The sequence below is a fragment of the Sebastes umbrosus genome, chromosome 23, assembly GCF_015220745.1.
Source record: "Sebastes umbrosus isolate fSebUmb1 chromosome 23, fSebUmb1.pri, whole genome shotgun sequence".
NCBI classification, from domain to species: domain Eukaryota; kingdom Metazoa; phylum Chordata; class Actinopteri; order Perciformes; family Sebastidae; genus Sebastes; species Sebastes umbrosus.
The window spans coordinates 22,420,625-22,435,716 of NC_051291.1; the positions used below are offsets into that span (position 1 = coordinate 22,420,625).

The 15,092-nt window shown below is 42.6% G+C and overlaps 1 protein-coding gene across 1 annotated transcript in view; it reads left to right on the forward strand.

Moving 5' to 3' along the window:
• Positions 1-1,003: 1,003 nt before the first annotated feature.
• tafa5a (TAFA chemokine like family member 5a) overlaps positions 1,004-15,092 on the forward strand; it is a 193,654-nt gene continuing 179,565 nt past the window's right edge. The window contains exon 1 of the mRNA XM_037759945.1: positions 1,004-1,842. Within this exon, the coding sequence (XP_037615873.1) occupies positions 1,731-1,842 (112 nt within the window). The 5' untranslated portion in view covers positions 1,004-1,730. The remainder of the gene's footprint in view (positions 1,843-15,092) is intronic.

Genomic DNA, 15,092 nt, shown 5'->3' on the forward strand with positions numbered 1-15,092 from the left:
TTCTCATAAAGTTATGAGTTTATTCTCGTAATATTATGACTTTTTTTCTCATAAAGTTATGACTTTAATCTCGTAATATTATGACTTTTTTCTCGTTAAGTTCTGACTTTAGTCTCGTAATATTATGACTTTAATATTATGACTTTATTCTGTAAATCTCAGATGTTTTTTCCCTCAATGTGGCCCTAATACTCCGTAGTACATTTGCTCTTTGGCCCTCACTGCATTAGACTTATACTATATACTTAGACTATATACTGTTACCTTCATCACAATGATCAAATGTTTTGCGGCTCCAGACAGATTTTTTTTTCTTCTTTTTTTGCCTAAAATGTCTCTTTTGATAGTAAAGGTTGCTGACCCCTGACCTAGAAGTACAGAAATATTATGTACAATGTATCAAAAAGTAAAAGTAATCCTTGTGCAGAAACATTGTTATACAGTATTTGGGTATTATAGAAGCTCTGGGTCATAGTGGAGATATAATGTTCACTAATTAAATGCTGTTTGGTTTGTTTAATCTATGACGTGTCATATTTGATAAGATCATCACAGTGTGTGTTTTTGTAAAATCTTAATCTACAAAATAAAAGATGTCAGATAAATGTAGTGGAGAAGAAATATAGTGGCATAAATTGTAAGTAAGTAAAGTAAAAGTACCTCGATGGCACTTCTTTTACAGAGCAGTTTTAATCTTTCAGCAATATTATTTTATTGTGAAGGTTTTAGTAATAAAGACGTGACCAACATGCAGCTTCAGCCACATCAGTGTTCTATATCTGCTACAGAAGAAATAAAATCACAATTCACACGAATCATGTGTCTCTAATTGAGGAATATATGTCTGAATATCACTCAGTCAGTATTGATTAAACAATCAAACAGCAGCATGTAGAATATATCAGATCAATAAATAACAGCGTTTGTATGATGTGAGACGTGTCCAGCATCGAGCTGTTGTGATCTCACTGTAAACCGAGACCTCAACTGGCTTATTGCTGACGTAATATCGATTATCTGAATGTTTCACTTTGGGAAAAAAAAAAAATCCCTTGGAGTCGCTTCGTGCGCACTTTTCCTCCCGCTCTCTCCTCTCTCCTCTCCACCATTCTCCATCCTCCTCCTGCTAAGCATGCTGTGATCGTCATCCACTGCGTTACCAAACCAGAGAGCGCAAAGGACTTTTACCACCAAACCCTCCTTCATCCATCCATCCAGGAGGATTTATTAGGACCGTGTTTATTCCTCGGTGTTAGGGGCTCTGCCGTCGGGTCTGGAGAGTACCAAGAGAACCGAGAGAACCGACCACAGGTGAAGGAGATTTAACGACGCTGCGGTGTTAGTGATTGAACACTTTGAGCATTAACTCAATCTTCTTCCTTTTTACTGAAATATCGGACACGATATTGAAGTTGACACACTTTGGGACAACTAAAGGGACGTTTACCAACTTGTGTTTGTACACCAATAGAGAGAGATAGCTCCTAACTGGATTCCTGGAGGAAGATGTGACCCTTTTTTTCTTCTTCTGCGCACCGGCTCCAATCCGACCAGAGGAGCGCGATCAGCGGCTGTTCAATCACTGTCTCCATGTGGACATGTCTTTTTGTGGGATTACACGCGGAGATATGAGCATAGAGAGAACCCGAGCTGGATTGTGAGATTATACCATCTTGTTGCTTTTTGTATCCGTCTGTCTCTCCAGAGAGGAAGTGCTGCCCGGTGGTTCGATGGCTTCGGTGTCAAGGTTGGCGAGGCGCAGGGATGCCGGTCGCTGGCCGAGGATGTCCTCAACTTTCTGGGCTGTGATGCTTCTGACGGCGCTGCTGGTCCTCTATTGCGGTAAGTCTCCGCCGGCCGGCACGGCACGGCACGGCAAGAAGCGCTATTTATTGTTCTTTGACCACACATACCGGCATTAGGGCGCAAACTGGTGAGCAGCGGGGGACCGTGTCATGGTGCGGGTGTGAGGGGGTGGGGAGTTGACTCTGCTATTGTAAATCACTGTTAGCCTATTGGTCATTTGTAGTACACAGTTATTGGAAAACACGCACTTCCAGCTGCGCACACACACACTCTATCTTTTTCCTTCTGCTCTCACTCATTTAAACAGACAGATATGGGAGAGAGGGACATGTCTCATTGTCTTGGTGAAAACACTTTCTGTGGACAGTTTGAACCCAAAGTGTCCCAGAGGTCTAATTAAGTCTCTCGTGGCTCCCTTTAATTCTCCCTCTCTTTCTCTCACCAACACACACGCACACACACACACACACACACACACACACACACACACACATATCTGTGTCCTGAGGGCTGTTAGACTCACTTACTGAGGTCAGACAGTCATGCGTCTGTCATATTGTCTCAATGGTTGCAGGAGAGAAAGAATCCACATGAGACACACAGTACGGTAGAAAAACACTAAAGAAGAAGAATAAGCTCCTTTTAGTTTGACAAACAGTGAGACTTCCTCTAGGCCATAATTCAGCTTTTGCCTGAGGGGTAACCTTATTAGGCAAATCTATGCACACACACGCACACAAACACACACACATGGTCACACGGTCCCTCTCTCTCTCTCTCTCTCTCTCTCTGCAGCTCCTTCTCTGGCCCCTTTCATTCCTCCTTCCCTGGCACCCTCACACCTTCTCTCCCTCTCGCTTCCCTTCTCTGACTCACTTTTTGAGGAGACATCCAGCTGGCACACTGTGCTCCAGTCTGCTATGTGTGAAAAAAAAAAATAAAAAAGGGAGGCTATGTGCAATAGCCATGATAAGCCCATTATAAAAAAAAAACTATTTCATTTCATTAGCCGCAGAGCTAATGATTAGTATGATCATCCAGCAACATGCTGGCGTGGAGGAGAAATGAACACATTCATTCCATCAGTTCTCCCTTATAGCTCCGGCGACTGCCCTCTCTCTTTCCTGATTTCTTCTTCTACAATACGCAGAAGATTGAGTTTGTTTTGCAGTCATAAAGGCCCCAGGTTAATCAATGGGGGGGTTCGGTTTATAAGAGCAAAAAGGGGTCTTTTTCTTCTTTTACGGTGCCTTCGGCCATGTCGATTGATCTTCTGCTGGTGTCCAATCAATGGCGCTTGGGTGTTTGTTTCAGTCAGCAGTCTTTGAGCCCCCCCCGAAGGACCTCTACCTCCTGCCCGGCAACACCTCACCCCTTCTGGAACTTCATAATCTAACACATAGTGATTCTTTGATTTGTTTTTGTTTGTCACTTTTAAATGCTATTTTTCTTGTAAGGTGTTTTCCCTGTGTAGAAAAATGGTCCAGTCCAACATTTCTTTATTCTTACTACCACTATTTGAATATTAAACTAAAGCCAGAGAGCCTCCTGGTTCCTCCTCTTGGCTCCTCTTTCTTCCCTATTTTAGATGTTCCTTTTGTCTCAGCTTGTGGTCTTTCTGGCTGATAAACCTCCAAGCATCTGAACTCGCAGCCCAGAATATTTCACATGCTTTCTCTTTTAGATTCCCTCTCATCCATTTCCATTTTGTTTGACCTTCCTCATGCGGGCTGTCTTTCAGTTTTGTCCTTTTTTTATATTTATATCACCCTCTCCTCTGCTTTGTTCTTGTGTCCTTCGATGTCCCGGTCAGCTGTCCGGTCCACTTCCCCTTTGTTATGTTACATACCTCCTTATTTTACTCTTTTTTTGTTATCCTCCATTTAATGCTCAGTTTTCCTCTTTCTCTTTGTCGCACATGTTCTTTCATCCTCTTCCTTTCTTTCCAATTTCTTTCCCATCCTTTCATTTTTGGGTCTGTTTTCTGGTGCAGATCTGAGCCTCGCTGAACGCTGCACGTTCCTATATGTTATTCTGACTGAGGTCTCTGCAGGTTGGTTGTTTTGCCGCCCCTCTCTCGTCATCTCCTGTCCTCTTCAACTGCTGACCTCTTATCTTATCTTATCTTATCATTTAGACCTGCTTATACATTGTTTCTTTTTACAACACTAGCATTCCCAAGTCCAAGAAATTATGCCAGAAATATCCAGATTTTTTGTATATATTTACAATTTGATGACTTGAACATTTTTGGACTTGTTGAAAATTTGAAAGTTGTTACATTTTTGTCCTTTTCCCATGTTGGATATTGACACAGACAGTAAAATCTACATTTTAGTTCTGCAAATAACAATTATTGTCATTATTGATTAATCCGCCGATCATTTTATTGACTAATCATTTGGTCTATAAAACATTAGAAAACAGTGAAAAAGTGCCTGGGAATGCCAGTCAGACATCGACAGCTCAAGGTGATGTCATCAAACCTCTTGAGTTTGACAGTCTACAACCCAAAGGTGTTGTATACTATCATGTAGGATAAAGGAAAATCAGTCATTTCTCCCTTCGGTCAACTAATTGATTAATCGGAGCACTTCTACTGCATTTTGCTGTATTTCGTCACACAATATTTTTGCATTTGCAATAATATTACAGTTTATAGTGTTTTTATAAATGTTTTCATAAATATTCTTGGCCATCAATATGTGTTTTCTTCAATTCTATTAAAACATGCATATGTAGGAAACCATAGATGCTAAACTGGCCATTGAGTTGGCTATAAAGATGGATGTACAAATGTACATATGAACATATAGTATTTACTGTATGCTGCATACATACTGTATGGATAGGGAAATGGTCCAGCATATGTACAGGTTATCAATCTGTCCCATACATTTATGTGCTTTTATGCAAATCTGAAGTCCTTCCGTACACTCCTACTGGAACATGTGGCCATTATTTGTGTTTTATGCACTTTTCACTAGTCTGAATGACTGCTGCTGTACGTGTTGGCGTGAGAGAAGAAATATTGTACAGATTGTATGAATTTACATGCATGGTGTATAGCTATTGTTTGTACCAAGGGCAGTTTTTTGCTTTGCAGTGCTGCTGTGTTGTGCAGCCAAAAGAGGTGGGGTGGGGTGGGGGGGGATTGAGGGGAGCTCTGTGATTATGGCTATGACTCATATGGTGCCTGTCACCTAGAATCAACATCCAACTTCACACGATCTGCCGTCCTCACTCTCGGCCCTTCTCAGGGGGAGAGATTTAAGAGGACGGAGAGAGAGAGTTGGCGAAGGGAAGGAGGGAGGGATAGAAGTAGTGGCATTGAAAGGAGGTGAGAGCAGGAGGTGGCTTGATATCCTCACCGATGCCTTGATAAGAAAAGGGAGAGGGCTGGGGAAAGGAAACGGAGGAATGCAGGGGGAGAGGTAGGGATTCATGAAAAGGAGATTTTAGAAGAGAGAGGAAGAGGTAGAGAAAGGAGATGGGTAAAGGAAAGAGAAAAGATTAAGGAAGAAGGAGACAAACATAGTGCAGAGAGAGAAACATAAATGGCAACAGCTCAACAATTTAAGCGCTCATACCGTGTTGGAAACTCTAATCACATGAGAATGCTTCAGTACCCTCTGATTACATTATAAAAGAAAAAGAAATCATTGTGTTTTGTACACTAGCTCCCTCCTCTGGAAGCTCTCAGCCGTGCATTTGTTTGCCGACGGTGCCATTATGTATTCATGAAGCTGTAGCCCTGCATGTGAGCTCGGGGGGGAAAGCAAAGATAGAGCCACGAGGCTAGCTAATCAGTATGCTAATCTTAGCTCGGGATAGCTAAGGAATGTAGCCATGGCTCGGGCTCCTGGTTTCAACTGCAAACGGAGAGAGAGAAAGGAGGAGGAGGTGATGGAGAAGAAGAAAGGAGGAGAGGTCATGTGCAACTCCTTTCTTGTAGCAACCGTCAGTGTCAAAAATGTGGCTGATTCATTCGAGCCTTCAATGTGTGCACATATACACACCTACATGCGCAGACAGATAGAAGCACTCAAGGGCAAACACATACATTAGAGTTGTTAATGAACAGAACATCAGAGCAGGTTACACTGATGCACACACACGAGCACAACGGCATCAAAGCAAGTTATTGAGGGTCATACAGAAAACTCCCATCATCTACTTCTTCTTACACATACGTAAGATTATAAGGTCACACACACACACACATGAAGGAGCACACATTCCACTGCTGTCAGTGACAAAAGCTCTCCGCCGCTGCCGCCGCCGCTGCCGCCGCCGCTGCTGCTGCTTAAAGCCGTCCCCGCTCTGTCTCTCAGCGTACTCTCCTGTGTTTCCTCCTGCCTGTTTGTTTATGACTCGCTGTTGTTCTGCGGCTCAATCGATGGATTGCTGACTGTTGACTGAATCGCAGCTCGCGGCTATCCACGGAGAAAAGATGGTTTGACGCGCCCGGGCATCTCACCTCGTCGCCCAAAGAGCTCAAAACACACACATATAGTACAGTAACGTAGTGATACTAGGCTCTTATCCGCTCACACACACACACACACACACACACAATCTGAGATGTCTGATTCACCAGCCGAGAAAAAAGGGGGACTCGGCTGACCTCGAAAAACACAAGAACTTGTAGGTGAACGCACGGACATATTTGAATATCTTATCTTATTTTCAGCATAGCCTCGAGCATATTCCTCTGCAGGGAGGGAGACGGAGAGAGGAGCCGCTGTCAGGAAGCGGCAGAAAGGGCTGGCGATGGCCCGGGGACGTAAATTCATAAAGGGAGTCAACTTGTTGAGCACCAAGAAAGCGAAAAAAGCCACACTACGGACCCCCGGAAATGGGGCCAGAGACCGCATTCATATTTGAGCAGCTTCTTAGGAAGATGGCTTTGCAAAATTTAAACACCATGATGAGCGTCACTTGAGGAGGAGGGGAGGGGGGGTTGCTGTTATTGCGTAATGAGCATGCCGCATATGGAAAGCGTCAAGTTCGGTAAGGCCAGGAAGGAATATTAAGATTTTTGCGAGTCGCGGGATGAAATATTAAGCAGCAATGGGATCTTTTTCAGTGTGAGCAGGGACCCACTGACATTAAATGGGAGATGGCAGCGTGGCCACAGGCGCTGTGTTTTTTTCCGTGCAGCCTGCGCTCGTGTGTCGACCAGTTGCTGCTCGCCTTTGTCTCGAACTGAGTACAATTTAGAGTTAAGGGAACGCCTGTTGATGGGGATCTTCAGGCATATGGTTGCTGCTCTCGGCCCCGTCTGTGAGGCGGTGGGAATCCATCATCCCATAAATTTAAAAAATGTGTTGATGTTTGCACACTTTGGACTGTGGAAAGGCAATTACATCAAACCAGGGAGCCTTTTTTTTCTTTTACAGTGACATAGTGCTAAATTTGACAAGTAGATTGTTCCTTTCTGAGCAACATTTCCTATTTTTTTACAGCGAACATCTGTTATACTGCATGAAGAGTTTGCTGCTTCACCTTGACTTCCAGCATACTTCATGCTGGCGGTTTGTGTGGCTCTATGGATGCCGGTGTGTCAGTCTGTTGGTCGTTCAACACTGAAATATCTTAACAGCTATGCATGGGCTGTCATAACATTTTGTACAGACATTAATCGTGCCCAAAAGATGCATCTTACTGACTTTGGTTATCCGTTGACTTTTTCTGTTGCGCCACAAGCAGGTTGACATTTTGTTTTTTAGTAACATTTCTCAACAGTGTTTGGATGGATCACCATAGAATTTGGTGGAGACATTCCTGCATATCTCAATGATGAATTTTGCCGACTTTGGCGATCCTTTCACTTTTCATCTAGCACCATCATCGCTTCAAAATCTGAAGACCAAATACCTGAAATAAATATGACATTCAGCCTTAGCTGTGCTTTGTGTTTGATGGTAATCGGCTTAACTTTGTTCAGTTCAGTTCAATGATTCACAGTCACTCTACTATAGTTTGTTTACTCTTTTTAAGCCAAGCGGTAGCATCACCATTCTAATGTACTTCAGTATGAACGTCAGTAAGTACAAAACTAGCCTATACAATCACTGTACGTAAGGTTCAACCTGGTATTACGACAAAGCGTGTAAAGGGCCTGCCTGTCAACCAGAGGATAGCGCATCGATGTCATGTTTTGCCTCGCCGAGACATGAATATTACACGCGTTTATCACCAGGGGGCAACAAAACCCCTCACATAGGTTTAGGTTTCAAAACCACTTAGTTAGGTTTCGGAAAAACAAGATAAGTATATAAACTAAGTAAATACGTACACAAACAACTTAACATAAGTACGGAAACAAGTCACAAACGTCACTAACAAAACACCGACCTCGGTGTCCTGGTTGAAAGTCCTGTGTATGTTGGACCCTTCCACCTCCCTTCCCGCCCGCCATAAGCAGTCTTTCTTACATATTCTACGTCACTAGCTCTGAGCGTAGCATATTTACGAGACTGAATTTACATTGCAGTCAGTATAGACGTACAAATGACACGGCAAATGCAAGAACAGCGTTCTTTTCGCACGCTTTTTCCTTGCCCATTATCGTGTCATTCACACACCTTTTTGTGCGACGGGGCTGTAAGGTTGAAAGCATGACAAGCTAGCATTAATGAGAGTTATAAGATCCTAACAGTTTCTGTGGCTTTCGTGGTCTTTAAATAAGCTTTTAACATGGAAGTGAGGGGGGGGGGCTCAACTGCTGAACGCTACTGATAATGGTGATTCAGTGGAGTAAATTAAGTTTAAAGATTTGTTCGTACATGTACTGAACACCTCTACTAATTGGCTAATAGTAGCACGCTAACAGGCTAAACTAAGATGATGAATCTGCATGTTAGCATGCTGCTGTTAGCATTCAGCTGAAAGCACAGCCTTAAAGGTGCTCTGTACGATATCCAGAGAATTAATATAGCAACTATTTGCTATGTAAATATATAGATATATACAGTATCTCCTTCTGTGTGTTTTGTAATCCAAGCTTCTCCGTGCTTTGTTGACATAGCCGGGCTCACCGTGCATGCCTTTCCGTGCATGTGAGCGTGCCCCACTGGCTAGCTCACAGTCACAGCTGATAACGTCGTCCTGACCGACGGCGCCGTTGTGGTAGCGCAGCACCCACCCTGTGGTTCCCCCTAGGTTGATACAGTTAACTCTGTCAGCAGTGTTGCCTTTGTTAGCGCTGTTAGCACCATTAGCTCAGCTGTCGCCATGTTGAGAGCTGTGTGGAGGCAATAGAAATTCTCCCAATCTGGCATTTAGCACCTTTAAAGACACTGAGTCTTGTCCCATACTGGAAATGTTGAAAATAAGCAGCGTCTCTACATTCTTTAAAAAGCGGAAAAGAACAACATAGAGGTCAAACTGAATTATTTTGAAATGACATTGCAGAGAGCGGTGCTTTGTTCTCTCACGGAATCAATGAATGCTGGCCTTTTGTTTGACAAGCCTAATACACACAAGAATAAATGCAGGTATGCAATCAATTACAGCCTCAGTGCTTCTCATTTCAATATGAACACTTTGTATGTGTGTGTGCCTGCCTCTTGGTAAAGTTATTGATTGTGGGTAAACACATGAGGAATAACAGCTTAATAAAAGAAGGATCTAATGACATTCATTGTGGCAATGTATAATATGTGCACACGGTCCATACACAGACAGCCCTGGCAAAGAGACAGTGGCAAGTACAGCCGGCTTCCCTGCTGTAGCCACAGTAAATCCTACAAGTCAGCATCACGCCTGTGTTTTGCAGTTTTGTTATCATAGCTTCATCTGTAGCGAAACAGCGCACAGCCTGTTCCTCCCCAGCTGCTCCACTGTCTCACAACAGTTAACAGCTACAACAGTTGGTGCACTTGTTTACACTGAGATGCAGTAAAAGTTGCATTAAAGCCGCTTCTCTGTCTCACTGATTCTATTTTCCCTCATCCCTTCATCCTCTCCTCGGTTGTTGTTCTCTCTCTCTGGGTTTTAAGTCATTTCCACCTGCTCTTTGGTAACCAGACCCTACTGTGGAAAAAAAACCTAAAAAAACATGGATGCCATAATAGCATGCTAATATGCTGTGACATTTACTTAATGTGAGAACAAATTGTGAAGTGTTTGGAGTTTGCAGTTAGGCAAAGTATCGCCGTAGCCGCCTCCATGGCTAATTGCACCTTAAATGCTCCGTGTCCCATCGTGAATTAATTTGGTGCCAATGTGACTTTAATTACCATTAAAACGGCATGTGTAATATTTACATATCGTATTGTTAGCGGTGTATGACTGCGGGGCTCAACAGGTCGCAGTCAAAGAACAGACATTGTTTGTGTGTAACAGGATTTTCTTATTAAAATGAAAGTACGGACACAGAATTTAAGATTCAGGAGCCTCAGTCGGAGCCTTTTGACAAAGCAAAGCGTGATTAATGGTACGTTGTTGAGGACGAATCCTGTGAATTATGTGAGACGGCTCAATTAGGTCGGATTCCGGACAGAGACTTGCGGTGTGCTCCCGCCTCGAGAGGATTCACGGATGTGCACTTGTGCGTATTTTGCCCGGGGCCAGTAAGTCCATTCAGAGAGAGATGCTAAAGCTACTCCCCCTTTATTACTGCAAAAAGCAATTGCTTGGAAGAAAATGCCAGAATGGTGCTTTGAATTCCTGGAGGGGCCCATCACTGAGACGCGGCCCACGGAGCTGAGACAGCTAGCATCTGGAGCAAAGGCATGGCGGTAAAGTGGAGAGAGAGAGAGAGAGAGAAAAGGAGGTGGATGGAAGAGAGGCAATGAGAATGAGAGATGGAAGAGAGACAGACAGAGAGCACAAGGGAGGCAGAGGAATGGTGAGTGCGAGACAGAGCGAGGGGTTGACGAGGGAACAGTAGAAAGAGCTTGAGAGGGAAAAAAAGGACAGCGCAGGCAATGAGACAAAAAGACAGACAGACGAGAACACTCAGACGGTCCACCAATTGACAGCCGGTTGGGGAATAAAGTCGGCTAACACAATGAAGCAGTCGGCAGACAGACTCGCCGCGGAGTAGCCGAGAGGCTCTCAGAAGTAGAAACAAATATTACATTAGAAGAGACAGAAGCCATTTGTCACAGTGGGAGGCCTGAGAGGTAGTTAAGCTGCAGAATATAGGGACCAATGGCCTGGTTGATACATGTCGCCACAAGGAGGAAATTGTGCTGAAGTCAACTCCGTTCTATCAATTGTCTGGTGTCCTTCAATGACTCCAGCACTTAACGAGATAATGCCGGCGCAAAGTTTCGCCGGACCAACTCTCGAGAACTTGTTATGGGGCCTTGAGGGCCTCCCCTCATTCTCCTTCTCTCCATCCTTTCCCGCCTCCTTTTCATCCTCCCTTCCTGCCGGCTTGTCAGCAGCACCTCCTCCACATCGAGGCCCAGTTGACATACATGCTGACAGCCACGATTCAATGTTAATGTCGCTGGAAGATAAATCCGCTGGACATTTATGGCCTAAATGACAGCTGCACTCTGCTTGCACCCCGGATGTCAGAGACGGTTGACATTCTGAAACGGTTTCAAGGATTGTTCAGTCAGTCACCTGGTCAGTCAGTCAGTATGCTTCTGGCTCGCTGCCATAAGGTGCATTACCTGGCTCGCGATATGAAATGTGCTTCATTAAATAATAGCTGGAGTAGAATGTTCATAATAACAAAAGCATCTATTTTCTTTCTCTCCCCGCCTCTCGTTCTTCCTCTCTTTCCCTTCCCTCTCTCTTTCTCCCCAAGTTAAGCTGCTGACACTATCCGTGATTGATATGGAAATTACAATGCGCTTGCCCTCATTTATCTTGCACTATTGCTTGGTGCTGCTCCAACAACCATTTTGGGATGCAGAAACGATGAACTGATTTGTGGCTGCTGTTGTAGAGAGCAAAAGGGATATACTGTAAAGATTTGATTTGAGACCCTGTATAGCCCAGAGGAGGAGGAAGGTTTCCTGTTTTAATGGAAAAACAACCACTGTGACTACAAGCAGTAACCTCAATATTTCTAGAGGCACATACGGAGTCTCAGAAGCGACAAATGTCACTAATCGGATGAGTCGAATGTAGCTCTGAATACATAAATAAATAATACAATGCCGTTAAATAATTGATATGTATGTATGTATGACTGTAAAACCACCATTTACCTAACATTCACCCATGACGATGGATCCTCTGTGGGTCATAGCACACATTTATTGTATTATATTTATTACTATTTGGCCAACACAACACATTCCATTTTCCTTATTGTTGTACATGTTATGACCTGCATCAGTGGTGCCCAACATCTGTCTGACGAACCACCACATCCCTGTCAGATGGGCTCAAGTACCCCTTTATCGACACATGTCGTGATCTGATATTAAACTGGATGACATTTAACACTATTAAAGTGGATATTGATACAATATTTTTAGTATAATTACATTTTCTCCATAATCTTTTATCTTTTTCACTGAACTATTTCAATTGTTTATACTTTTAGATAACTGTTTAAACTGTTAACTTGTATCTGACTACTTCATCTGCTTATTACAACTAGCTAACTATTTCAATTGTTTATCCATCAGGCTAATTTTAGCTAACTATTTATACTGTTTAGTTTCAGCTAACTATTTAACAAATTATACATAACTTTGAACTGTTTCAATTGTTTATCCATTACTTTTAACTAACTATTTTAATTGTTTATTTATTACTGTTAGCTAACTATTTCAACTGCTTATTCATGACTTTTAGCTAACAATTTTAGCCATTTATCCATAAACTTTAATCTTTTTCAATGAGCTAACTATTTCAACTGCTTATTACGGTTAGCTAACTATTTCAGCTGTTTATTCATGACTTTTAGCTAACTGTTTAGACTTATGTCTAACTATGTAGTGTTCCAGTGTTACAACTGACTCAACATGTGTATTTGTTTATTGCAGTTTCTACTCCACAATCTGTCTATGTACTCCCTGGTAACTGTAGAAGTACCTGCTGGGATACAATTAGCGGAACAATTGGGGAATAATATAATTTATATGTTCTTATAGTATACATATCTGTTAGTATAGTTATGGTATGAAATACTCCCCCCTTTAGAAGGCCACCAAGTGTTTTACCATACCAAACCTTTTGATGCATATGTTATATTATTTTGCCTTACGTTAGTCATTAAGAACTCAACTATCTAATCCAACAGATGGTGATGCATCATAAGTGGAAAAGTTCACGCGGAAACGGCAGGGTGGTTTATAATTAGCAACAAGTTTAGCGTGGCATCAAAGCTTAAAAACTCAGTAAAGTCGCTTGTGCAAGTTTCTTTGACAATGAGGATGTTGGAGGAGAAGTTAAGATTAAAAATCCTTGAACTGGATAAGCCTGATCTCGCACTACAGCGGCAGAAAAGCGAACCGCTATATGACAGAAAACACTGGAGGAAGCTGCTGCCTGAAAGGAGACGAGGCAGTCACATGAAATAAGTAGCTGAGCTGAAATGTTACAGTTTTAGCTTCTTCTAGAGCTTTAACACAGTCTCGTTACAAGATCCTATCTCAGCTTGATAGATGGAGTGTGTTTATTTTTCTAAATTTAAACTGTGTTGATGGGAGTAAATGCAGCAGACTTACTGTACGAATTTAAGGTTTTAGTTTCGTGGCAATGGGAGTATTTTGACAGGGACCACAGTCTAGACATCCTCAGTGCCTGTAGTCCCACCAGTCATCAGACACCACTGGTTCTACCGCTGGCAAAAAATGAACAAATCATTTTGACTTTTGTTTTTTCAAGTTCAAGTTGACAAAAGCTCTTGCCTCCTCCCGCCCACTCTGGTTTTATGTATTACCAAACTAACTGCCAGCGCTCGAGATGGAAGCAACCTTAAAGGTCCCATATTGTACTAATTTTCAGGTTCATACTTGTATTTTGTGTTTCTACTAGAACATGTTTACATGCTGTAATGTTAAAAAACAACCTTTATTTTCCTCGTACTGTCTGCCTGAATATACCTGTATTTACCCTCTGTCTGAAACGCTCTGTTTTAGTGCATTTCAACTGAATTGCGTTGCTAGGCAACAGTTTGGGTCCATGTTTACTTCATGTCAGCTGATGTTATTCACATACACTGCAACAGGAAATAAACTGGGACACATTTAGAATGTTTATGTTTAAAACCGAGTAACGGTCTAAATATTGTATATTTGTGACATCACAAATGCACAGAAATCCTAGCTGCTTGTTTCAAACGCACAATTTCTGAATTTCTGTGTGTATTTTTCCGTAGATTGAGCGTTTTGATAGTTTAACAGTATTTATACAGCACTTAAACCTGCTTTATAGTATAAAAAACATGAAAATCTCACTTTTTACAATATGGGACCTTTAAACAGTGCAACAATTTCTCTCCAGTACAGTGTGACCAAGTTTAGCTCGCTTTAAGCAGTCCAGTCAGCAGCGCTACAAACCTGTATACTCTTCTTGACCTGACTTGACTGGGCTGCCGGTGATACAAGTTCCTGTACATACTCACTGTCCTTGACACTTCCCGCAAAACTGCTGCCTGTATGCCAGGCAGAGAGTGACAAAGAATAAAGAAGATACAGCTTGGGGGATTTGGGGCTTGCCAGACTCTTTCATGTACCGGTATCAGACAGTAGCTCAGTGCTTGTTGGCCTGTTCCAGGCAGCCAGGAGTTTGACTCACTGCTGTAGTTTTGTAGTAAGATGAGATATTCCTTTATGAGTCCCACAGTGGGGGGGATTTGCAGTGTACAGCAGCAAAGGGGATAGTGCAAAAAACAAGCAACAAAACTAAAAGAGAAAAAGCTTAACAATGAGCGAGAGCTGCTGTAACAAGCTGCCACTAGAGCGGCGCCATCTTGACTAGCGTGTGTTCATGTTCATTGTTTTGCGGATGATTTAAATACTTTAATCGTATCTTTTTGTAGCGCTGTTAAAGTTAACGCGATAATAACACGTTAACGCAAATTTGTTTCAACACAACTAAGTTCTTAACGCATTAAAGCAACTTGTGATATTTAGGTTGTAGTGGCTCAGTTTTAAAGCCAGAGGGAAGATACAGCTATCATATAAATAACGCTCCAAACTTACGCTACATTTTGGCGAGGAAAAACTGGCATGGCCATATTCAAAGGGGTCCCTTGACCTCTGACCTCCAGATCAGTGAATGTAAATGGGTTCTATGGGTAGTCAGCACACTGACACACTGACAGCTGTTGTTGCCTGTTGGGCTGCAGTTTGCCATAAAGC